Raw genomic sequence first — 26,898 nt, forward strand, 5'->3', positions numbered from 1 at the left:
TATCTCATAGTGTTTCCAGATCCAAAACTTATTGCTAGCCCCTGGTGAGGAAACTTTGTTACATCCTAAAATTCTATAGATATTATTATATAGTATATATAGGTGTATATATAATATATTATGTAGATATTATGTACTATATATGTTTGCATACATAATATATTATGTATATTATATACTATTATTTATATTCTATAGATATCTTTAGAATTCTATAGATACTATTGGTGACATATTATTGGTATCATTTTAATTTATATACACTACACATTCTATAGTTCTCTTTTTCTTATATATTTGTAACACAAAGCTAAAACTTCTTCAATGCATGTTTAATTATTTCTTCTTTATTAAGAAAGGTATTTATGCTCTATTAGGAGATAATATCAAATTACCGTGCACTATACCTAGGTAAAACATCTCAGATCATTGAGTAGAACTCACAGAAGAAAAATCAACAAAGTTGTATATTCAGTAACTTATTGCTAGATAAATATTAAACCTACAAAAATGTGACTACAGGGTTATTGATTATAGAAAAAAATAATTTTAGTAAGAGCCACAAGTGAGATAATGAATTTTGGTTGTCAGTAATTTCTTTTTTGTTCTATTTTTATCTTAGTTATGATAAAGAAAGGACTGTGACAGGAATAGAGCATGCAAGGTCACTTGGATGAGGTTGGCCACCAACTCATGTCGTGAAGCTTTACATAGCTACTTCTCCCAATGGTTCTGTCATTTCCCAAAAAAAAAATAATTTAATGACGTCAGCTTTCCTTGTCTCCTTAGAAATTTTTCCCTGAAGCAATTAAAAGGGTACTTTTAAATAGCCATGATTGCACTTGAGTTTCTTAAACAACACTGAAAAGGAATGACTGAGCAGTTCAGCTGCCTGCCCCCTATAGAAAGATACTCTGCTCTCCACAGGGCTCTCGTCATGCTTGGAAAGACAAGTCGTTGACTCATCTTTAGTACACATTCCTTCATTCTATAGATTGCCTATCTAGAAGTTCAACTTTCAAGAAAAAGTTATCAAGCTTAGGAATCATGAATTTTCTGCTCTATCTTGGTTCATGCCATCTTAAATTCCCAAGTCCCAGATGAGAGAGGAAGACCTGGAATGTTTGCCTATTTGTAGCATCTTGATTTTCTTACAATTGTGTACTCAAAAGTGTTTGGATTGGATGAAGGAAATGGTAGAAACACTTTGCAGTCCACAAATTTAGATCATGAGATGCCAGGGCTTTCCGTTACCTTATTTGACATCTGTGTATTTTATTGCTCCTGCAAGTTCCAGTTCCTTGGAGGCACTTGAAGCTGCAACTTATTTATACAGTTCAGTGATGGGTTTAGCCTGCCCTCTCATGCTACTGTACTCAAAAATAAATGTGTTTTTAGAATTTTAAAATATCTTCCTTCATGTAGGTTTGATAAATTTTTTTAAAAAATTGTTTTTTAAAACTGTCTTATTAGCATGATTTTTTTCTCTGGATTCTTTATTTTTATAAAGATTTTATTTGAGAGAGAGAGAAGAGAGAGAGGCAGACTCCACACAACCCCCCCCCCCCGCCCCGCCCCAGCCCCACCCTACTGAACAGGGAGCCAGGACCCTGGGATCATGACCCAAGCCAAACCCAGAAGCTTAACTGACTGAGCCACCCAGGCACCCCTCTATAGATTCTTTAAATTCACTTCCTATTGCCTTTTATTTTATTGGGCCTCCCAAAACATTACTAGCTTTACTCCTATCTGTCTTGACTTTGTATCTGGTAATTATCAGTCTGTAAGTTAACATTCAATCACTAGAACCCAGTATAGAATGGAAATGTGCATTGTAATTCTTTGGTAAAACAAAAAACCATTTTTCATGGGTGCATTGGTGCATCATGGGCAGCAGTCATTCTAACTGGCAGTGTTTATGTTGTACCTGTTGTTAAATATTTTGAATATCACTCTGCCTAGAAATACATTTTTCCCATATAAAGTAATAGCTTTTCTATTGTAATGTATAACCAGGCTCCTGAATATCAAACTAAAATGTTACTTTTCCCCTGCCATTTCATACTTCTTTGTATTTAATTTCAGCTCAGTTATTTTGCTTACTAGTTACCCTTTTTGGTTTATTCCTGTGAGAAGAATAAAGCCCTTAATAAAAGACACTGAAATAAATAAGAACTGATTTTTTATGTGGTCAGCAGTGTCTGAGAATATAACAGATCTTAAAGCAAGAAGAAAACCTAACAGTCATCTGCTCGGATTCAGCTGTTGGCCTGTGTCAGGAACCTGAGACTAGAATCCAGGTTTCTTCCTTCCTGGTTCCGTACCCTTTGATTCTTGTCTATTGCTATAAATTATTCTCTTGAACCCATTTAAGAATTTTCTGCAATTGAAGATGAAGTTTTAAAATAAAAAATGTAAATGCTTCAGTCCCTTTTTACTCAGCCATTGGGCTAACAATGGAGTTGGGCCATTGCTGTCTGTGCAGGATCCAACTTTTGAGTCCCTCTCATAGGACTTTAGAGATTGATTTACACTCCACTGCAGTTTTCCTTTTCACATGGAGATACTAACTTGAGCCAAGAGTACAGATTACTCTAATAGGAAGTGGCCCGTTTTTTCCATTTGTCTCTAAGATACCAAATCTAAGTCATGTTGTCAGGGCTGCTGCCGTAGGGAATAGTCCACCAGTTTGTGCATTACAGAGTTGCTTCTTTCTCCTGCATCCTTCCTAGATATTCCCAGTCTCATCTGCTGGGCTCCCTACTGAAATCTCTTCCTTTCTTCCCAGTTTTAACAGTGCTACTTCCCTCTAGGTGTTCCCCCAGCACCCTCAGTACCATCTCCCCATAACCTCCTGGTCTCCAAAAACTTTCTCTTGTGTCTCACTGATCCCTTTTAGCACCTCTCAGTCATTTCTGGTTTATAAAACATTTGTCCATGCGTTCTTTCTTTATCCTGAGGACAGTCTAGCTAGCAGAAAAAGGTTAGCCTAACCCATTGGGCTTTTCTCTAGGAATAAGTGCATTTTAACACTGATCTTCTGGGTACCTGGGTGGCTCAGTGGTTGAGCATCTGCCTTTGGCTCAGGGTGTGATCCCAGAGTCCCTGGATCGAGTCCCACATCAGGATCCTTGTATGGAGCCTGTTTCTCCCTCTGCTTGTGTCTCTGCCTCTCTCTCAGTCATGAATAAATAAGTAAATCTTTAAAAAAAAACAAAACAAAACAAAACACTGATCTTCTATAGACAATGCTTTACCTTTGTTCAATCTCTGAATGAATCTAAAGGTAGGAATTTAAAGCAGGAGGAAACCTACCCATTTGGACTTAACCAGTGAACAGGATGAAGAAGATGGGGCAGACCTTACTTAGTTCTCATGTCTCACCAAAAAGACCCGGGCTACCACCTCAGGGGACTAGCCCTAGTTACTTAGATGAAGTAGTCAACTGGAAATGCACACAGAGGGAAAAAAAAATGAAATGCATCCTTGGCTCTATTGGATACTGATGCATCTGATTTATTGTTGACACGAGCAAGAGGAGTCTCAGTACCTGAATCTGTTATTGACCATTGGGTTTCTACATGGAATCGAGGGTTCCCCCTCAACAGGCATTTCTTTATTCCTCACATTTTAGGGTATTTAAACTTCTGACTTGAGTACTTTAAATATCATAAGATGCATTTTATTTTTAGTAGTTTGCTAAGGAAATTGTTTTTCCTGGGGGCTGATACCAAATGAGGAAGTTTGGTCCAAGGTGGTGATCATACTATTACCGCATTTATTTTCAACCCAATTGAAGGGTTAGTCTGGTGAGGTCGACAGCTTCACACTTGGATTTAGCAAGAGAAGATGCTCTGGAAGGGGTGTGGTTTGAAGGAAAACAATCTGGTAGGAACAAAGTTGTGAAGCAGAGGGATGTTCTAAGGCAGCATAGCATAAGAAGGTGAGGTTTTAATGGAGGCAGCATGTGAAGAGGTGTGTGCATTTTCCAAGCCAGCGGAGGCTGGTGTTGATTCCTTATCAGAAATACCTCGAGGTTTTACTGATGATCATCACCATCCCTTAAAACTGGTTAAGTCCATTTCTGTTGCCGAGTCTTGAACCAGTGTAGCTTCTCTAATACCCTTCGCTAGCAAGTTCCTTCTAAAGCATGTAATGGAAAATGGTGTAATGTTTTTATGACTCACTAAAATAAAATATAATCTGGAACAGCTCTTAGAGTGCAGTCATGTCAAAATGGAGAGTGATTTCAGTTTTCCAAGTTAACATGTTTAAAATCTGAGATGTTAGTTTCCTAAATGCCTTAGACTTCCTCTCTATGAAAATGTTGCATACTGATAAATGGTGGAAATGACTATCACCCTGTGTCATTACATGAACTGTTTCCTGATTGTTTATAGGAACTAAGAGAAATACATAGTAAGCAACAACTCCAGAAACAAAAGTCCATAGAGGCCGAACGTCTGAAACAGAAAGAACAAGAGCGAAAAACCATAGAATTAGAAAAACAAAAAGAAGAAGCCCAAAGGTGAGTCTTTTCCAGTGGATTATAGGCCCATCTGGAAGGAACTTTGTTTATTGTTCTTTCTGGGCTTCTGCAAGTACCTACTGACCAGAAAGAGCCTTTACTCTTTGGTGTGTGTGTGTGTATGCAAGCACAAATATGTGGATATATAAATCTTTGCATATATAATAAGTATCCCCTGAAGTTTTTGGTTAGTTTCCAGAGCTCTCCCAAGCTACTACTGAGTAGATAAATGGAATTATACAGGGAAATTAGGACACTTGGTCTGCTCATTTGCATGCCAATGACCAAAATACGTTTCCAGTTCACAGCCTTTTCATAACAGTGGCTGTCCAAGCGCTGGGTTTGAAATCAAAGCTCCTGAGCACTCGCCACACAGGGTTCCTCCAGTAGGACTACAGTGTGCCACTCCAACTTCTTTCTTCTTTTCTTCAACTGCAAATTGAACTTGAGCACAAAAGGAGAAAATTTGCTGCTGTTTAGGATACACATTTTTTTGTGTTTGAATATTTGTGTTTGTAGTTTGCTGTTTTGTAACTCTTTGTAGTAAGTCAGAGCAATTTATTTGTTAACTTTCGGTGTGTCTGATTTTGTTACTGGATACTTGCTTTTTAAATTTCAATTAATTTCGACTCCAGGGAACAAAAATGACCAAATATTTCAGTTTTACACTATAAATTGTAAAAATTGGTTACTGGAATTAGAATAAAAAATGAAGAAACATACTTTAGGTTAGTCCTTGCCTTTAGTGGGCTGAGCTCCTTTTGTTGTGGGTGTATGTAGTACGGTTGACCCTTGAACGACAAGGAGGTTAGGGGCACAGACTCCTCGCCCCCGCAATTAGTTGGAAATCTCAATATAACTTTTGACTCCCCTAAAACTTAACTACGGATAGCCTACTGTTGATTAAAGGGAAGCCTACATATAACATAAACAGGCGATTAACAAATATTTTGTATGTTACGTGTGTTATATACTGTGCTGTTATAATAAGGTAAGCTGGAGAAGGCAAATGTTTAAATCATAAGGAAGAGAACATACTTTCACAGTACTGTACTGTCAAATATCCCTGTATAAGTGAACCCACACAGTTTACCAGTGGACAGGTGGGTAGGGTCTCTAACCAACTTAGAGGACTATTTTATGGTTTTCTTGGGATATGATTTGAGGATTCACTTCTTAGATACGCTGATTAAAACCCCAACTCCATCCTTTTTGTATCTTCAAAATTGATTAGATGCTTTGGTTATTCATATTGAGCATTAACATTTCTATGGAGAAGAAATCAACACAAAATATTATAGTACAACAAGGGTAAATGTCCTGCTTATGATCATATGAATAGTACCCCAAAATTAATTTCAGAAATTACATGGTTATACACTATACATGATGACTTTTATTAGTAGCAAATATTAAGCAAAATCTATTGTGTTTTTATTGTTGTTATGAATGACAACATAGGTAGGGGACTCCTTCAAAAAATTTTTTTGTGCTTTCTTAAGAGATGTTTTGAAAGTAAGTAAAATGTGAAAGATGTAAGTTAAGAATTTTACCGCTAAATTTTCACATTCATACAGGATAGAAATAAATATAATATTTTTTAAATGGCAAATACAAGTTTTATTTGTTTATATTATATTCCTTTGGCAGTTTTCTAATTCCAGGAGATGACCTCTGTGCGTTGGCCATGTCACAGGATAGCAGTTCAGGGTGTGGAGCCTAGAGCCGGGCTGCCTGGGATTGAACCCCAGGCAAGTGTGGTCGTGTGACCTTGGACAAGCCTTTTAATATCTCTGCCTCATTTTTTTCCCATGTAAAAATGGGGACATTAATAGGACCTGGCCCCCTGGCGTGAAGGGTAATGGAGTTAATGTCTGAGGAGGGACTAGTTATTACTATCATTGTATCCCTTTTGCACGTGAGTTTCTTTAAAATGTTTACTGATTTTATAGACTGCCATGCAGAAAAGAGAAAAATCATCCCCAGTCTTGTCCTGTGGGTTTCAGGTTGAGGTCGTCTTAGATTTCAGGGCCTAGATTTAATTGCACTTGTCCTTTTGCATCAGCTATTTTGATAAACACAAAGTTGTCAGATTCAGAGAAATGCACAGAGACTATTGTCTAATATCGATGGCCGCTACCTAAAGGGTTCAGACAAATCTGTTGCTTTTACGTTCAGCTTTGGGGAGCTACATGTGTGTTTATTTGGCTGAGCTCTCTTATCTCGTTTGTTCCTGTGTGTTATGGGTTTTTTGCAGTGAAATACCAGTTTTATCATCGAGAAATCTTTTTGTTATTCTTGTAACCACTTGGTAAAATACATCAGAAATCTTCTGTTTTTCTGAGTCCTGTGATTTCATCTCACTCAGAATCGGAGCCCTGAGAGCCTTTGTTTTATTGACTCGGATTGCTCCATCTGAAGTACAGTATCCCCTCTATGTGTAGCATCACATTTACTAGATGGAGCTTTTTTAGTGCAAAGACCCCGTAGCAGTGTTAAACCAGCGTTGCTTGCTAGCTGTAATCAAGCATTTTGTTGGCAGACGAGCTCAGGAGAGGGACAAGCAGTGGATTGAGCATGTGCAGCAGGACGATGAGCATCAGCGGCCAAGGAAGATCCATGATGAAGAAAAACTCCGAAGGGAAGAGAGTGTCAAAAAGAAGGACAGTGAGGAAAAAAGCAAACTGGACACGCAAGACAAGATGAGTCGGCTTTTCCACCAGCATCAAGAGCCAGCCAAGCCAGCTGTCCAGGCACCCTGGTCCACCACAGGTATTAGGACCCAAAAGTCATTGTAGCAAATAAGTTTTCTCCACCAGATCGTCCTGAGGAATTCCCATACCTAGGCAGCCCTGTCTTGGCTCCTTTCCTAGAGAGGGATGAGAATGCCAGTGTCCTTTTTTCAGTCGTGCAGATACTCATTCTGTGAGCTCATGACCTGCCTGTATAATCTTCCACCACCACGCCAGCCTTTGGTCCCTCTCACGCTGGGATCCAGAGCCTTTGCAGACAAAAGTGGCAAGAATGTCCTTCCCAAACCCCATGCAGAAACCTGTATTCCAGATTTGGAAAGAACCTGTTGCTTCTCCAGTTTGCAATTTTCTCTGGGAATTACTGGGCTGTTTCAGGCACGGAAATTGGCTCCTTTTCCCCTTGCCTACGCTGATCTGTCTTTAGCCGATGCTGCATAAAACCACGTTTTTGACCTTTTGAAAACTGTGACTGTTTTTTTACCTTTGATTGTAATTGGCCTCTTTAAATCATGATAAGTGAAAGACCTCGAAAATGCTAGAAAACATGATCTCTTCCATCAGATGCAACCTGAATGTATTTTTGAGATTTCTTGTGTGGCTGTATAATACTGTACAGCTTCACAGAAAATGACTGAGCTGAAGAAAGTGATTGTCTTTTCCTCTGCATGGCAAATTATATCGATTTTATTTGGTCATCAGTGTGCTTTTTATTGGTATGCAGAAAGAAAAGAAAGAAGCACACTGTTGCATAGGGTTTGTTTCCTGTTCACAGTAGGCAGGGATGGGAGTGGGGTTTGGAGTTGGGCCCCACATCCAAATACCTGCAGCCCAGGCTGGCAAGGCAAATACATGTTTTAATGCTTTCTTTGGTATGAAAATAATTTCACCAGGACTTGATCTTAGGCAATTAGTTTAAATTCCTTATGTTTCCTCCTCATATAAAATGAGGGTTTCTTTTTCCTGTGGTCAGTGGGAAATGTTGTACATTATCCACTTGAAGACTACATAAAGATAATACCTTCCCCTCACTGCTTTTCAGAGAAAATAGATGTGTGGCTAACTATGTACAGTTCTAGGGTAAACCAGTTCAGGGGGCCGCAATTGGATACCATTAAGTTAATCAGAAATCAGAATGTCTTCTGCTTGCGTGCATTTTTAAAACTTTTTTACTTAAAATCTAAAGTATTTTCCTAGAAAGTCTGTCATGAGACTCATTTCCCCACCCATGAGGGATGTGGAGGAAGACTTACTTCACTGGGGATTATCAATAATAATCATTTTTGGGGAAATCAGCACTTAACATTTTATACGATTGCTTTAGGGACCTGAGACATTGACATTTCCAAGTCTGTTAATGTGGAAAGTTGTGCTTCTTTGCTTCCTGCCAAAGGAGTTTTCTTTTTGGCTGATTCAGATTGGGGGCCACATTCTAACTGCTTCATTGTACTCTGCACCCTGGGTGGGGGAGAGGGGTCTTGATGCTTTGCAGATGTGTGCTGCTGGAGCCTCAGCCAGGAGGGAGTTCTCCAGGGACCTAAGGCAGCCTCACTGCCTTCAGCATTGGGATGGCCTTTGTTCATGGAGCGGCAGCTAGTGAACTTTCTGATAGATTTCAGTTGCTGACATCAGATTTGGCTCTCCTTTGGCATGAAGTATGTGCTTCAGAAATTCCTGGAATAGATGGAAATAGTTCAGTTGTTAAGGTCATCAGTAGAGGGAGAGGTCAGTGGTTTGGCTTATTATTATACATATGTGTTCCATGTAATGCTTGATTTTTGTTCCCTTCTCCCCACTGTTTTGTAAATAGAAAAAGGCCCACTTACAATTTCTGCACAGGAGAACGTAAAGGTGGTGTATTACCGAGCGCTCTATCCCTTCGAATCCAGAAGTCATGATGAGATCACGATCCAGCCTGGAGACATAGTAATGGTAAGAAAGACTGTGGTCAAGGTGTGATCTCTATCAGTGATTAACATCTGTCTTCTTGCATTTTGACAGCACGAAATTGGCGCCAAGTGTGAAATCCAGGGTTTTGGAAGTAGGGGCTCAATCTTCCTTTTCTATTAGAATGAAAGATGATATTTAGAAATATATCCTAGCATCACTTTAAGATAGAGGTGTTAAAGAAAATGGCTAATCACAGCCTTAGTGTGTTTTTAAATCTGTAAGGGTCTGGTAATTTAGAGTTTAGATTGCTACTTATTATACTATGAATAATCTTTAAGAGATGGTTTTAAATGCAAAATGCTTTATCATCACTTTCACAATTGCCAATGATAACTTTTGTATTTTTGGGTCAGTGAATCATTTTTCCCCTTTAGTTGTGTCATCTTTGAATTGTGTGAAGAGTCATGAAGTACATACAGTTAATCTGCCTTCTTACTCCATAAATGAGCAGATAAAAGAGTTCAGAATTTTGCTTTGTCAGGGTTCATTTCCTTTAATTATAGTAACAGTTAAATATATTTGTGTAATTGTAACTCAAACTATAGTTTAAGAAAGAATAAAGCAATGTGGTTGGTTTAAATAATTTTCTAAAAGAAAACAGTTCTTCTATCTAGTTAATAAGGATTAACAGTCATAGAAGTGGTCAAACTTTGTATTGTTGGTGGCATTTTTTGTTTGTTTAAAGAAGGGCATCGTTTCATATTTTAAAAGAACTATGAGTGAGACAAACCTGCTTGTTGTACCAGTATTAGGTATCTTGGAAGTAACAGAGTAATGCACAGATCATTATACTATTACTCATGCATTCATCTTGCACGTATATATCAGATCCCTGGGTGGGGAATATATGATCCTTAATGAGCCAAAATCTATAGAAAGAACAGTATGTTCAATATTCAGAGCTCTCAATCCTTTCTCCCCTTTTTTTCTGTTTTTTTTTTTTTCTCAAATTATTATGGGCTTGAAATAGGGACTCAAGGCCAAATATCAGATTCTTTAGAAGTCAGAATCTCCATAACAATACAAACCCTCTTCAAATACAGTCCAGCCTTCACTCAGCAAACAGTTTGTGAATGCCTGGGTGCCAGCCTTACTCATTCTTTACGGAAAGAACTGCTGGTTTCTCTTTAGTGTGGGCACAGCACTCTGTACACACAGACAGTTTTGTAAGGCACCTTCTTTCTTCACCACTGACTTTTCCTACGCTGTTTTCTAAAGGCCTGAAGTGGTTTTACTTGTCCTGCCTCATCTTTGAAAATACCATGGCTTGTAAAGCCTATGAATTGTTTTAAAATATATAAAAATACCAAACCAGGAATCTAAAACCTATGAAAGTACAATGTGACCTCAGAGGGCCTCATTACAAAGTCTTTTTTAACACTGAAACAAAAAAAGAGCCCGGTGTTTTTGAAACTGGATTTTGTTACAACACAATGTACAGGAAAGTAGTGTTCTCTTCTTGAGATGAGATAAGGAAGTGTTACAGATATTACAGTAAGGAAGTGTTATAGATGATCTCTATACTTTAATGAGAAAATATTGCTATTTTTTGGAAACATAGTCTTGTTACAATGGTATTTTTTTCTCAAAATAGCTAGTTAACCACCAGTTTGACTAGATGAATAGAGTTTAGATGTGCTGTAAAAATAAAACATTCATTAAACATATTTTGCCTTGCTTTCAAACCTTTGCTTTCCTGGTGGAGGTTAAAGGGGAATGGGTAAGTCTGTGTAACTGTCAGGAAGTCTGCATCTTATTAAATGTTTTCTTTTAAATCACTTTAATTCTGTGTAAGTACACATATCTTTGGGTGTTGTCGTGGCAGTAAAAATATGTTTTGAGTTTGTATAGTAGGTTGTGCTTAAGAAAAAACAAAATAGAGGTATAAAAGTTTGTGTACCAGATTTCTCTTTGCTAGATTCCATTTAAGGACTGACTTGAAGGCTGTGTATTTGGCAAATTATAAGGTTAAGTCTCCATCTCAGGCTACAGACAAAAATAAGTTCCAAGTAGTTTAAACTTAAAAATAAATTTAATAAAAAAAATTTTTTTAAGCAGAATATAGGAATAGTTTTCTAGCAAAGAAATGCCTTTCTGAGTTAAAATCAGAAGCCATAAATGATAAAAATGAACAGATTTGACAATATAAAATAAACTTGTATACTGCAAAACATAAAGACTCCTAAAAGTTAATATGAAAGAAACCTAAAACTTAGAAAAGTTGTCCATGGATATGAAGAGATATTCGCACGTGAAGAAAATGTATGATTTTAAAAATATACAAAAAGAGGCTTTATCTCATTGGTAATCAGGAAATGCAAGTTAAAAAACCAGATAGCATTTTTCATTTCTCACCCAAGCAAGTTTAAAGATTTGGTAATATCCAGCTTTGTCAAGAGTGTAGGAAAGTAAATGAAATGCACACTGTCAGCACGGTTGTATTGGCTAAACTATTTGAAAAGCAATTTGGCAGTACCTATTAAAATTAAAAATTCTTACTTCCCTTGACCCAGAAATTCTGTTACTCTTCCTATGTTTTCTGGCATATGCACAAATTTGTGTGTACACAAATGTACACTGTAATCTTGGTAAAAAAAAAGGGGGGGGCCCATATAAGTCAGGGAATGCTTAAATAAATTATGATATAGCTAAACAGTATGATTAAGATGTTAAAAAAAGGCAGATCTACACATACTGATAAGCTCACCAGTGAAAAAAGAAAAAGCAGAAATAATATGTACAGTATAATTGCATTTTGCTTAAAAAATTGTGTGTATATGTGAATGTTTTTATGTGTGTGGTTAAAGTCTTGAAATAGAGACACGAAACCATTAACATTGGTTACTGCTGGGCAGTAAAGAAGGGGCTTTTATGTTTAATTTTTTGTAGTTTTGTATTTTCATTTTGTATTATTTATAAATGGGCCAACATTTGTAATTTTTAAAGAAAAGCTAAAAATAAATCCAACTTTGACAAGTATAACAGAGAATGAATACCCAGGTCTGGAATGGTGTTTGTTTTATCTCAGACATCCCAAATATGTAATGAAGTATGGAATGTGCGGCTGGTCATAATATACTGGCTTGCCAAAGGAATAGCGGCAATGTCTTCTTCTACTACACAGTGCAGCATTATACCCCAAATGGCATTCAACTATATTATCTTCGTGAGGTTAACAATCAGCACAGGAAATGTGGAAATTGACATGTGATAGTAATAATTTTTTTATTCCCTGAAGTTTGAGGTTAAGAAACATCGTGAACATATGTAGTAGAAGACTACTATCAATCTCTTGGTGCAATAATCAAAAGGTCACTTATTTTTTGGGCACAGTAATCATTGGATTCTCAGATTTCTCAAACTTCTTTGAAAATTAGCAGACTATTTTGGTTAGATTTCAGAAGTCTAACGTTTCCTTTTTTTTTTTTTTTTTAAGATTTTATTTATTTATTTATTCATGAGAGAGAGAGAGAGAGAGAGAGAGAGGCAGAGACACAGGCAGAGGGAGAAGCAGGCTCCATGCAGGGAACCCGATGCGGGACTCGATCCCGGGACTCCAGGATCACGCCCCAGACCGAAGGCAGGCACTAAAACTGCTGAGCCACCCAGGGATCCCCTAACCTTTCCTTTTTTAATGTAGGCAGTCTTGGAGGGAACTTTAAAATGTATTTTTTTTTTTTTTGAAAAAAATTAACTACCAGTCCAGTTTTGTCTAAAAATACTTTCCCCCACGGTTAACAAAAAAAGTTCGTACCCATATAGTGTCCTGTTCTACATATTGTTTATTTTTTTTGTAAATTTATGTTTTATTGGTGTTCAATTTGCCAATATATAGAATAACACCCAGTGCTCATCCCATCAAGTGCCCCCCTCAGTGTATATTGTTTATAATATAAGAAATATAAAATGATATCTGCCATTCATATGTTTAAAATCTTTTTTGAAAAGTAGAGAGAAACACGTTGAAAAGACAATGTCTGATGTTCTCAGTGAATGCTTCTAACTTTGCTAGGAATTTAAGAGGAAAGGAATGAGAATGGACTCATATGCAGGGAAGACCTTCTTCATGGAAGCTCCTTAAAAAATTATTTATGGGGGGGAATCCCTGGGTGGGCTCAGCAGTGTAGCGCCTGCCTTTGGCCCAGGGTGTGATCCCGGAGTCCCGGGATCGAGGCTTACATCAGGTTCCCTGCATGGAGCCTGCTTCTCCCTCTGCCTGTGTCTCTGCCTTTCTCTGTGTGTCTCTCATGAATACATAAATAAAATCTTTAAAAAAATTATTTATGTATTCATGAGAGACAGAGAGAGGCAGAGACACAGACAGAGGGAGAAGCAAGGCTCCCTGCAGGGAGTCGGATGCAGGACTCAATCCCAGGACCAGGAATCACACCCTGAGCCAAAGGCAGATGCTCAATCCCTGAGCCACCCAGGTGTCCTAATGGAAGCTTCTTAATTGAGTTTGACCTTGACAGCTGTGAACTTTGATGGCCTGTCTTCTGATCTGGAGGTTCCGGTATTTGGAGGGCAAATAAATCAAATTTGCCATCCATAATGTATGGGAAAAGCTTTAAAAATTAGAAGAGAGGCTCTTGGCTGGCTCAGTTGGAAGAGCATGCGACTCTTGATCTCAGGGTTGTCAGTTCAAACCCCATGTTGGGTGTAGAGCTTACTTTAAAAAAAAAAAAAAAGAAGAAGACCTTTGCTCACTGCCATTTTGTTGAAGTTTGTCTTCAGAGCACAGGCTGATCAGGTAACTCAGCAGGTCTGGATGGTGCAGAACTGAGTACATCAGAACTGTTCAGGCTGCTCAGAAGAAATCAGCATTCCAGGGCTCACCCCTAGAGACTCTAGGAACTTTACTCCGTAAACAGGATTCAAAATCTTCTCCAAGTGGTTCTGTTAGGCAGTCACTTTTGAGAACCACTGATCTATCCTAATGCCTTTTTCCTGTCAAGACTAATTCTAAATCATTTCTGAAACATATCCTCTTAGAAATATCTCAAAAAAAGGACACTTCTTTAGCGATTGTCAGCCATCAGCCAGTTCATTTGACTCTGTTGATCTTCTAATTTGGTGTTATTCTTGTAACATTAAATTCATTGCTTTCCCTTGTTTTCTCTTGATTGAGATTTTTTCTTTTATATAGTCAGTACCTTTTCTTTCTCGTCTTCCTTTGAGTTCCATAACCTCAACATCTGAGGTGGGCATGTTTTGTAACAATAGTATCTTCACTGTTTTGAGGGACCAATACACATTCGATTCCAGGAGTGGGCCAGATGCCGCCCACTGCCTGTTTTGTAATAAAGTTTTATTGGAACACAGCCTGACTCATTCATTTGCATATTGCCTACAGCTGCTTTTGTGCTGCAAGGGCAGAGTTGAGCGATTACAACGGAGGAAAAATTTGACGACCTACAGATTAGAGCTTTAGAAAACAATTTTAGTGTTGTAACTTCCAGAAGTTTTGGGGAAAACTTTTATTTCTAAACTGTCGATTGCGTGAACCATGTGCTGCTCCTAATACTCCTCAACACATCTCAGCAGCCACACAACCTGCTCTGAGTTGGTACATAGTTTAAATCTCTTTGCTCTCCTTGTTCCGCGTCATGCTGGTGAAAGGAGAGGAAATTTCTCTTTCACTTCTTTGTGACAGGGTCAGAGATTTTAGATATATTCATGCTACCTAACGGATAGCACAGCCATGAGATGTAATATTATCAGGCTTCAGCCATATGTACTTGAACCTCATGGCTCCTATGTGCACTTGATCGTTGCATCCAAGCCTCCCAGCATACCATGTATATTAACAGTCTGTAGATCTGTAACATTTGAGACATGGACACAACATCTGGGGTTTGTGTTTCACTTTTTTTTTTTTTTAAGATTTTTATTTTATTTACTCATGAGAGATACAGAGCGAGAGAGAGAGGCAGAGACACAGGCAGAGGGAGAAGCAGGCTCCATGCAGGGAGCACGACGTGGGACTCGATCCCGGGTCTCCAGGATCACGCCCTGGGCTGCAGGCGGCTCTAAACCACTGTGCCACCGGGGCTACCCTGTGTTTCCCTTTTTGACTATTCTACTAGAACGACCCCAAATGCTTTGAGGTGGTGCAATGGGGCTGCTTAAATGAAATTGTATCAAGACCAATGTTGTTAATCATTCAGATCCCCCTGACTTATAGCCACCAATAGATGAATCTACTTTTTGGTTTTTGTTTTTTTGTTTTTTTTTTGTTTTGTTTTGTTTTTTTGTTTTTTTGAATCTACTTTTTGTATGTTAAAGTTCACTTGCTAGCCAGCTGTGCTGCAATTTGTATGCCTAATTCTTCTTGTTCTATCCTGATCTTATGTACTGTTTTTCCACAATTGGATTGGCATTTTGGGTAAAGTTTCCTTAGTTCAGGAAGATACATTTCTCCTTTTCTTTCTTTCTTTCTTTCTTTCTTTCTTTCTTTCTTTCTTTCTTTCTTTCTTTCTTTCTTTTTTTTTAAGATTTTATTTATTTATTCATGAAAGACACAGAGAAGCAGAGACATAGGAAGAGGGAGAAGCAGGCTCCCTCTGGGGATCCTGATATGGGACTCTACTCCAGGATCCTGAGATCATGACCTGAGCTGAAGGCAGATGCTCAACCACTGAGCCACCCAGGCATCTTTAGTTCTCCTTTTCATATGAGAACCTCTGTGCTTTTTCTAAGTGGTTAATTTAGTGTTCCAAGTGAATTTTTCTTATATCCTCTGAATCTTAAAATTAAGTTACTCATTAAAAGGAATGGATTCCTATAAAAACAAAACCAGCTAATTAAGACCATTTTTTGGTCAGAATTGACCAGTGAATTTCCTTGGTTAAAACGGAAACCCTAGTTTCACTATTACCCTGAAGGATGGAGAAACTCTTGTTTGCACAGTTAAGAGGCTGATGTGGTACCTTCTCTGCCTCCAAAGTGTACAAACACCTTGCAGCAGTGAAGCATGTTTTTCTCTCTTACCAGGGGAACAGGGCTGGGTGTGAGCAGCTACCTGGGGTACAAGCTAGACCTGCCCACAGGGCAGGACCTTTCCTCAGAGTTTCAGAGCCAATTCCATATATCAGTCCCAGAAGTCTAATTAGCCAGGTAAGACCCTTTGTCTCAAGAGAATGACCGTAAAACATAGGATATAAGTAAAGCAGCTGACATTTGAGGAGGTCCTACATGGATAGACCAGTAGACATTCCAGACAGGCCATGATCAAGGATTGAGCTCCAGCCTCTAAATGATTGCTGCTGATAAGAAGGCAAAAGCCACAGGGCCCGGGCTCTCAGGCAGTTTCCTGGAGCAAAGTAATACCCCATACAGAGAACCATGGATTGTTATGTAAAGTGAGGGTAAAGACCAGGCTCTTAGAATGGAACAAAAGCCCAAGTGAGAGCTCTAGTACAAATTCAGAGCAGGACAACAGGAGGGATAGCTCCTTATGATTTTTTTGTTAAGATTTTATTTACTTATTTATTCATGAGAGGCCCAGAGAGAGGCAGAGACATAGGCAGAGGGAGAAGCAGCCTCCCTGCAGGGGACCCTAATGTGGGACTCGATCCTAGGACCCTGGGATCATGACCTGAGCCAAGGGCAGATGCTCAACCACTGAGCCACCCACGAGCCCCAGGAGAGATAGCTTTTAAAAATACATCAGGGGATCCCTAGGTGGCTCAAAGGTTTAGCACCTGCCTTCAGCCCAGGGTGTGATCCTGGAGTCCCGGGATCGAGTCCTGCGTTGGGCTCCCTGCATGAAGCCTGCTTCTCCCTCTGCCTGTGTCTCTGCTTTTATTTATTTATTCATAGAGACCGAGAGAGAGGCAGAGACACAAGCAGAGGGAGAAGCAGGCTTCATGCAGGGAGCCCAACGCAGGACTCGATCCCGGGACTCCAGGATCACACCCTGGGCTGAAGGCGGCGCTAAACCGCTGTGCCACCGGGGCTGCCCTAAATAAAGCCTTTTAAAAAAATAAAATAAAAAATAAAAATACATCAGTAAACCCTGGTCATATGCCAGGCAGTGTTTTAAATACTTCACAGTTCTCATTGCTACCATAGTAAGACAGGTACTGTTATCCTCATTTGACAGATGAAAAAGTTGAGGCATCAAGAGGTGAAAGTTGCCCAAAGTCACCCAGTTAATAAATGGTAGAACTAGTATTCAGACTAGACCAATCTAATTGCTGAGCCCTACCCTTGATTGTTACATGTCTCCGTCTTGAGGCTAAGTCACTGTCAGACTCACGGTAGTGAATTAGGCTCAAGCTCCTCACTCACTCCTGCCTGACATCACCTGGGGCCATAGAGTGAGTGGAGGGGGCGGCTGGGAGCGGGACTGTTGAACCTGCCGAGGAGTTGGGGAGCCCCTCCCCTGCACAATCTGGCCTAGAAACAGCTGTTCCCACTGCAAAGCTGTGGCAATATTTAAATGTGTCATAATATCACCAATAAGTATAAATGAAGAAACAAAGGCATTTAGCCGTTTGCATTTAGCATGAAAAAAATGTCATCTTAAATCCTCATCTAGAGAAACAGTTGGGGCTGCCCAGAAAAAGGAACGTAAGCACAAAACAGTGTGGGGGAGTTGAATGAAAAGTGGCTAATGTGTTCACATCTGATGTAAGCGTTAGTAAGAATATCAGAACTGCAAAGAGAAAAATAGCAGCTCTGAAGCAATATTGCTCTTTATCTCGGGGAACTCCTTTCTGGAGAATTCTCAGTTTCAAAAATTGCTTTTACCCCTGACAATAAGGGTCCCTCCCCTAAGGTAGAGCAGAGTGCCGGCATCTTCTACTTACTGAACATTTTGTGAATAAGATGTAGATTTAAGTGGTAAGCCATGTATTCTGCTTTTTCCACCCCACCTCAAGCACGCTTAAAATTCAGGTATGCTAATAAGCATTACACTTACTCTGCACTGAATACAGGTAGTAGATGTTTGGTTCTGTAGTTTGGGCCTTTATTTTTTATTTTATTGTATTTATTTTTTACTATATATTTGAATGAGTTAGGAAGCCGGTATTTTTGCCCTTTCCCCCCCTCCCAAAATCATTATTAAGATCCTCCCTACTCATTTCTGTGATTTCTAAAAAGCAACATTAATGTCTGATGAAGTGTTCAACGTTTTACCTCCTCAGGCAGCATATATTAAGGAATAAGAATAAGAGAAGGTCTCTGATAGACCCATATTTGATATAGTAATGAAAATGGTTTTCTAAGAATGAACATAATTTTCCTCCAAAGTCATCTTCCTGTTGCTCATAAAATAGTGGGGGTAACTCATAAAGATAGGTAGAACCTTTCTGGTGATTCTGAATGATCCTTTTAAATTAGAATTAAACAGCAGAATTCTGAATTCTCCTGTGCACTTTTGTAATATTAAAGTTAAGTTTGTATAAAAAAACAACATAAGACCTTAATAAAGTTGACTGTGGCCATGAATAATTATTTCTTTGATTTTCTCATCATGTATCCATGGAGCTTTTAAATGGCTTAACATCAGCTTGGCTTCCCGTGGAAACCATCTAAGACTGTGCTTTTATCTTTCTGACCCCTGTGCTAAACAAATACTACTCCGTTATTAGAGATTTCTAGAGTACTGATTAAGCTTTAAATAATAAACCCAAGTCAAATTATTTTTTAATAATTACATGATGAGTGATGGAGTCTCTCCAATCACTTTCCAATTCAGAGTCACTCTAAAAATGTAAACTGTGGGCCTGAGGACTTTCAGCTCTATCTGAATTGCTGTTGCTAGAAAAGGATAGGGGGGAGGTGCTTAAAAAGCAGAAAGAATGAGAAACCTGCTTTACAACACAAACTCTTTGTTCAGGGTTCATGTTTAGGGTTCATTTCCCTGGACACAGAGACTAAAAGAGGGTGAAGAGGCGTACGTGGGGTGTATCAGTCTGATGGGGTCGTTGGCTCAGGGCTTGGTCCTGGTAGAGCCCTTTGGTGTCTTGAGGGGTTGATGTAGGGCCACTTTTTAAGTTAAACTTTGTGACTTCCCTGCAGGTGGATGAAAGCCAAACTGGAGAACCGGGCTGGCTTGGAGGAGAATTAAAAGGAAAGACGGGATGGTTCCCTGCTAACTACGCAGAGAAAATCCCAGAAAACGAGGTGCCCGCTCCAGTCAAACCCGGGCCCGACCTCACCTCTGCCCCTGCGCCCAAACTGGCCGTGCGTGAGACCCCCGCTCCGGTGGCAGTGAGCGCTCCGGAGCCCTCCACGACCCCCAACAGCTGGGCTGACTTCAGCTCCACGTACGTGTAGGCACGCCGTCTCTGAGGGGTTTTGGATCTCCTCGCTCAGTAATCTCTTTAAAGTACTTTTATGGGTTTGGGCTGTACCTCTGGCGTTAAGGAGTGGGCTCATTTCCCTTACCCTTTTCTCTGACCACTCTGCTGGCACACTGGATTACATTCACGGAGCTGGATTTCATTCTCTCATTGCTCCGCACTGGTGTGTCCTGGGAGGAACGAAGTCAAGCCTGTCATCGTGTTGCATTCAGTAATTTGTCTATATCTTTCCTTCCTGTGGAAGAAATGGAGAAATATCATTCTCTAATAATTCACTTGACATCCAGGGCAGTCAGCAAACAGTTGTTTCCTGCATGCAAACAGCACTTTTTCTGCTGGTCAAAAACAGAAATTGAATTCAGTCATGTGGTTTAGAATAAGATAGAAAGCTGTTTCCTTTAAAACTTTCCTCTGTCATCGGTTATCGGTCTTTACTGGGAAGTGAAGAGACGTGTGCTCTTGGCCGCACCCCTGGTCATCAGGAAATGGCATTAAAAACTGTGTGTAAGCAGAGGTTTGAAATGATGGAGGAAACTGCTGCCCACGCTTCCAGTTAGAGGACTGTGATCTATGTGTGCAGTCGTCTAAAAGTAGTTCATACAAGCATTCAAGTAGGAGGGATTTGAGTAAGAACTATTTTAATTTTTTAAAAAAATATTTATTTATTTGACAAGAGAGCACAAGCAGGGGAAACAGCAGAGGGAGAAGGAGAAGCAGGCTCCCTACTGAGCAGGGAGTCTGGTGCGGGGCTTCATCCCACAGCCCTGGGATCATTACCTGAGCCGAAAGCAGATGCTTAACCGACTGAGCCACCCAGGCGCCCCTAATTTTCTTTTTCAAGCCTAATCATTATTCAGAAGAAACAAATAGAAGGCAAGGAGTCAAGACGTAAGGCTAGAGAAAGATCACAGGCTTATGTAGAGTAGAGGAAGGAGCATGGTGACCAGGGGCAGAGGAAGTAGAGGGAAGGATGTAAGGAATAGCAAGTTTTACATATTCCTGTTTTCATACAAACAGTTGCAGGTGCTAAGAAAAGTCCTCCCTATCTAATCTCTGTTAAAAAGTAGTCTTCCATTAGCATGATTCCAAGTTGAAAGACTCCCTTCCTGTCTTAATCTTGATTCAAAAGTTCTGGCTTTTTTTAAACTGAAGCTCAGGGATCCCTGGGTGGCGCAGCGGTTTGGCGCCTGCCTTTGGCCCAGAGCACGATCCTGGCGACACGGGATCGAATCCCACATCGGGCTCCCGGTGCATGGAGCCTGCTTCTCCCTCTGCCTGTGTCTCTGCCTCTCTTTCTCTCTGTGACTATCATAAATAAATTAAAAAAAATTAAAAAAATAAACTGAAGCTCAGACTAACATAGAAGACAAACACCATGTTTCCTAGGAGTTTGTTTTGCTGTGGATCTGGTCATTGTGAATCTTCTGCAATACATGTGTGATGTGCAGTTCTCCTGCTTTAATCATGGACATCTTATTTTCCAAACCCAGAATCAGGATGTACCATCTAACAAAGGAATTATATTTTTATTTTTATCAGAGAGAATCTTAAGCAGGCTCCACACCCCATGTAGAGACCAACATGGGGCTGGATCCTATGGCTGTGAGCTCATGACCAAGCCAGAGTCAGATGCTTACCCGACTGAACCACCCAGGCACCCCTCAAAGGAATTATCTTGATTTCCAAATATGTTTATGTCTTATAAAGATGTAAAAAGTACATTACATTTATATTTGCATTCACACAGTTGTATTAACATTATAAAAATTACAAAATTTAAACCATCCCTGAGACCCAGCACGACTGGTTGCCTTAAGGATACCGCTTGTCATTACCCTGGTGGCTAGGCATGTGGCCTGGTGCTTGCTGTGGGATGGAAGGGGACAGAGAAATGGTGTTAAGTGCCAGCTGCCAAGCTGGCATGTTTTATTATGTGGTGTATTACGTCTTTTTTGCTGACTGCACTATCATTTTTAACAGTGACAATAATGGCATGTGAGGATGCTTCTCTGGTACAGTTGCAACGAGTCCCTATCCCATGTTTCATGAGACCCTTCTAACGAACAAATTGACAGAATATTGTTTCCGTTTTATCAATGGGGAAATGAAGATTTAGAGCAACTACTGTAATTTGCCTGAGGCTCGTTGCTGTCTTGTTTCTCATCTTTAGAAAGCCCTGTAAACGTACTGGCTTTACACCTGCTGTAGGTGAGAAGCTGGCGCATAGAAAGTACTTGCTTCTCATGGTGGCAAACTTTCCTTCCAGGTGGCCCACCAGCACGAATGAGAAGCCAGAAACCGACAACTGGGATGCATGGGCAGCCCAGCCCTCACTCACTGTTCCCAGTGCTGGCCAGCTAAGGCAGAGATCAGCGTTTACTCCAGCCACGGCCACTGGCTCCTCTCCATCTCCCGTTTTAGGCCAGGTAAAAGCAGTCAGTGGGAGTGTGAAGACCTAGCATGCAGTACCCAGTACGAGCACATTTGGCCAAGTGCTTATCGACAGTGTTATTTCTGTGTATCTGGGTCAGGTGGCAGTGTGGATTCAGTTCACATTTTCCCAATAGCATTAAGGAGCCTGGGGAGTTCAGAGGTGGGTAATCTCCTGCACAGGTTGACCAGGAAGCTTCGCTGAAGAAGTAGTATCTTATACCATGGGTAGATTTTGTTAGGAAGTAGAATGGGCTTGCCTGTCAGACAGCAAATGCTGTGAGGAGAGGCTTTAACGTAGGAGACCAGAGTGTTTCAGGAAAAACTTAGGCCTGTCGATCTGGGGAGACCAATAAGTATACATCAGAAAGGCTTGATTACAGGTGAATGGGAAACTCTTAAGTGCCCCCCTAAGAAAGTGTTTCTGAAAGGATCGTTATTCTGAATATTACTACTCCATACGATAAAGCAGTAGTTTACTTAATGCAATGAACATAAAGGAATGAAATATCTATACATTAATCAAACCAGACAGAGCAAATGCCCATGTGGGAGGCATTTGGGGGTCAGGGACAGTCCCTGACTTGGGATCAACAGGAGGCATGCGGGCTCTGAGCAGGTGCGTGGGGAGGTGCCAGCAGAGGACATCGGGCGGCAGCGACAGCTAAGCAGGACGGAGTCACACTCCTATTGGAGCCAAAGGAAAGCAAAGCAGCCTGGGATTGAGAGAAGGATCTGACCTCCGAGAGAAACAAGGAGGGCACAGAGAGAAAGTGATTTTTAGTTGGAGAGAGGAGCTCAGTTTTAGGTGCGTTCAGGGTGAAGGTAGGGCACCAGGTGGTCCCGTGCGACAGGCAGTGAGAACATAGATCAGCTCTGAGGAAACATGTGAGATCTTCAAAAAAAGAGAACAGGGTAAGAAAATGGAAAATCCGCAGCATGTGTGTGTGTTCTCCCCACCTGAGAGGAGGAGCTCCCAGCCAGAGATGTTCCCTTCCCTTTGCTTCTGTCCCTGCTGGGCTCTTTGCAGGGACTGGGGTTGGTGATCAGGGTAGAGAGCATTCAGTGTGGTAAGAAGAATGTGTTTGAGACCTGGGAAGGAGTAGGAGATGCTGACTGCTAGGTAGGCGAAGATAGTTTATATCCACTTTTTAGAACGTGGAAGCTGGGTCCTATGGGGAATTAAACAGTTGGCCAAAGTCAGGAAATCAGTGACACACATGGGGTTCCAACCCCGAGTCCAGGCTCTGTCCAGCCCCAGGCTGGATTATTCCAAAGTGTCAGTGGGGAAAGGTCAACAAGGCTGGGGCCCAGGCTTGGCAGAGGAATGGATGGATGCAGCTGGGAGGATGGGACAGCACAGAAGGGCTGTGAGCTGGTGGGCTGTGGGGGTCGGGGAGCTCCTGCGAGCCCGAGGGAGAAAAACAGGCAGAGAATCTGGGGGATCTGAAGAAGTGTGCAGCCGAGATGGAAGGGAGGAGGGACTTCGAAGGTCCAAGAAAGTGAGGACCCAGGAGGACCCAGGAGTGTCGATAGGAAACTGTCTTAAAGATAGGTACAAGTTGGTTCCAAATGAGCTGCCTTTGAGCATCATCTTTTTGTTCCTGTCCATTTTCGTATATGCTTGAAAGTTGACGTAATTTTCTTAGTATCATCTTAAGATATTGTAATGATTTTATGTTACAGTTTTTTAAAAAAGATAATAAATGCCTCACCCTACCTTTCCAGCCTCATCTCCTACTGCACCCCTCCATGAAACTAGGCTCCACGCACCCCAGGATTGTGCTCCTCTTCCTGGACCCTTTGCAGTATGCCACCCCGAGGCCGTTGCCTGTGCTGTGCCTTCGGCCCGGAGTGCCCTTCCTCCGAAGCCCTAGCTCTCAAAATCCTCCTCGCCCTTCAAGGCCTGACTCCAGTGCTGCCTCCTCTGTGAAACTGTCCCTATGGCCCCTGGGCAGAATTCATCCCTCTTTTCTCTCTGTTCCCACAGTGAATAGCTGGAGCCTCTTTGTAGTAGATCTCGTTCTGCCAAGTGGTATATATCATTGTGTGTGTCTCTCTCTTGCCCGCTAATTGTGAAGTCTTTGCTAATGATACCGTACTGTCCCTTTTTCCAGTGCCATATGGTCAATAAAGTCTTTTAGCCTAAATTATTTGGAGGAGGCAGAGGTGGCATTTTATTCCTCTTTGTAACCCCTCTTTGCATGTAGATGTATGTAGTGGATCACAGCAGATTTATGCCAGCCAGACCCCTGGGTCTCTAAAACAGGAGCTCAAACAATCCAATGTGGGGCATATTTTCCTTTGTCCACCTAAACCAGCAGTTCATTATCCTTTGAGATTTCGCAAGATTTCTACACTTTGGTATGAATCTTCCACCCAACATCCAAAATCCATTTGGAAATGGGGATGGTGGGGTGGCCTGGGCACCTTGGAGGTTAAAACAGAACCAGATGTCAAAGGCACACAGCCAGATGCCCCAAAAGAAATATGACCTCCTGGCTTGTTTAATGAGGCAGCTCTGGATGGCCAGATAGTGCCCCTGCAAATAGGCTGGCAGGTGTTGGGCTCTCCTTTTGAAAATGAGAGATCACCAGGAACCAGGGAAGCATCCAGCACCCATGCTGCACTGAAGCAGGGCCCTTTGTGGTTTGTGTGTGCCTGTGTGCGCTTGCTGGAAAGGAGTGTTCGTGCCAGTGTTGATGTCGCCTGCATCGGTAACCGATCACAGAGTAATGAGAGGTCCTTTATGTATTTCCACACAAGGGTGAGAAGGTGGAAGGGCTACAAGCACAAGCCCTGTATCCTTGGAGAGCCAAAAAAGACAACCACTTAAATTTTAACAAAAATGACGTCATCACCGTCCTGGAACAGCAAGACATGTGGTGGTTTGGAGAAGTCCAAGGTCAGAAGGGTTGGTTCCCCAAGTCTTACGTGAAACTCATTTCAGGGCCCATAAGGAAATCCACAAGGTATTTTTGTGTTTGTCTGCTTCTGTTAGATGAAAACAATGTTGGGCATGAAATTATGCTTGCGTTCATTAAGATTCGCAGATGGGATTGCAGGATTATGGTGTCTTCTGGATCCTCTAACTGCAGAAGTTAGAGTGCGTATCTGGAGAAGACAGCCTCTGACAAATAAGAGGTCATTTTCTCCACCACCGCCCCCCCCTTCATTGGTGGAAGCCTGCATATCTTGTGTTCCAGTGACTTATGTAAGAAGGACTTCTACTCTGAGGCCTGGAACATTCTTGTGGATTTGTTGGTGATCATGCCTAGTACTCAGTACTATGTAAGATACACATGAATACTTACAGGCTCAATGCATTTGGGGAAATAATTGAAAGAATGGATTATGAACCTTATAGCATGGATCCTTTAACATAAAGGTTGTAGTTCAATTATTGCAATCACCTAGGTGTTCAAAACAGGTTAGGAGCTTCAAGAAGATAAAAATAACAAAAATATTAGAAGAGCATCTATCTTTGCTTTGAACTAGACGGATACGTTGGCTATGTAGCAAGTGCTGAGAAACAAGAATGCAGCTCAGACTCATGCCTCTGTGGCGCTGTTAAGTGTTTTAACTTAGCCAAGTGCAACTGTGTCAGCTGTACAGCTGTAGATGCTTCAAAGTTTTAAATATTAAGCAGCTCTTTAAAAAAAAAAAAGGAAAATCAGTGTCATTTGTATTCATGTCTTTGAAGATAAAAATTAAAATACTTTCTCCTCCCACCTCTTTCAGCATGGATTCTGGTTCTTCAGAAAGTCCCGCTAGTCTAAAGAGAGTAGCTTCCCCAGCAGCCAAGCCGGCCATTTCGGGAGAAGGTGAGAACCTGAGTCAAATCATGTTCTTAGGAGGGTCGAGGGGATCACGTAATATAAACAGTACATGTTTGAAATGAGATGGGATTTCACTTTAAAATAGACTGTACTAAAAAAAAAAAAATAGACTATATTAGTTTATGTTCAGTGTGTTCCACTCTGAGGTCAAATGAAAGGTTAGATCTTTACAAAAGCTGAGTACTTCACGGAGACTTTCAAAATAGTATCAGATACATTGATCATAATAACCGAATCTTCTAATGATAGTTGGTCACAAGCTCTCTGACGTTTGAAAGAGGCCCATCAGTGTCACTAGGGATCAAGTTTTGTGAGCATCTCTGCAGCTGGATTGTGGTCATTGCTTCCCCTACTATAGTCTGTTCTCCTCTGACTTGTACATAAGTGTTTTGTTTGTGTTTGTTTACTACACAGTCTAGTAAAGCTGTCCCAGCAATCGCAGTGGCATCTCTGCCACCCTCAAAAGAAACAGAGAAGTTCAGTTTTTCTGTTCCTTGTCACTAAGCACACCAGATTATTTAAGACCTAAAGATTTCATTTTGAGTGTTTAGCACACAAAGAATTAATTGCCTTATATCTTGGTCTTCATCACATAAGTCTGAGGATTATATATGCTGATACATGGTGTGGGCTTTAAAACAAATAAAACACACATGGATCCAGGCTCTGGATGGTAAAAATCTCACATCTTTTCTGCAGCCAGTGTAGCCATTCTCACCTCATTGAAGAGCGCTACCTGAAGTTTGACAGGCTTTCCACTGCAAGTCTGATCGGGGTTCCTAGCTAACAGATGTCTACCCCATTGTATGCTAATTTTTCTTGGGTTCCTTAAGTAAATTCTATGAAGATAGAGTGTTTTATTTAGTCTGTTCACCATCCTGAGATTGTCACATTCCTTGGAAAGTGTGGCTTGTGAAAGAATTATGAAAACAGTTGTTTGGCTGGAGACAGCAAGGATTAAAGTTCAGTGGTATTTCAGACCCCCGGTAACAAAATTACTTTCCCCAAAGGAATTTGAGAAGCAAAAATGTTTGTAGTTTATAGATACAGCTATAAAAACCTCATCACTGCCAAACACCTCCAGCATT

The 26,898-nt window shown here is 40.7% G+C and overlaps 1 protein-coding gene across 6 annotated transcripts in view; it reads left to right on the forward strand.

Moving 5' to 3' along the window:
- Positions 1–26,898, forward strand: part of ITSN1 (intersectin 1) — a 216,032-nt gene that overhangs the window by 122,747 nt on the left and 66,387 nt on the right. For 4 of the 6 annotated variants that reach the window (XR_013368767.1, XM_077879070.1, XM_077879068.1 and 1 more), the window contains exons 17-23: positions 4,401–4,528; positions 7,071–7,300; positions 9,089–9,225; positions 19,258–19,505; positions 21,808–21,967; positions 24,738–24,943; positions 25,713–25,795. Coding sequence is in view for 5 of the 6 variants with exons in the window: in XM_077879070.1 (XP_077735196.1) it covers positions 4,401–4,528; positions 7,071–7,300; positions 9,089–9,225; positions 19,258–19,505; positions 21,808–21,967; positions 24,738–24,943; positions 25,713–25,795 (1,192 nt within the window). In the remaining variant the exon portion in view is untranslated. The remainder of the gene's footprint in view (positions 1–4,400; positions 4,529–7,070; positions 7,301–9,088; positions 9,226–19,257; positions 19,506–21,807; positions 21,968–24,737; positions 24,944–25,712; positions 25,796–26,898) is intronic. The other 2 variants (XM_077879071.1, XM_077879069.1) reach the window with 1 other exon arrangement.

Source organism: Canis aureus, chromosome 30 (genome assembly GCF_053574225.1).
Source record: "Canis aureus isolate CA01 chromosome 30, VMU_Caureus_v.1.0, whole genome shotgun sequence".
NCBI lineage: Eukaryota > Metazoa > Chordata > Mammalia > Carnivora > Canidae > Canis > Canis aureus.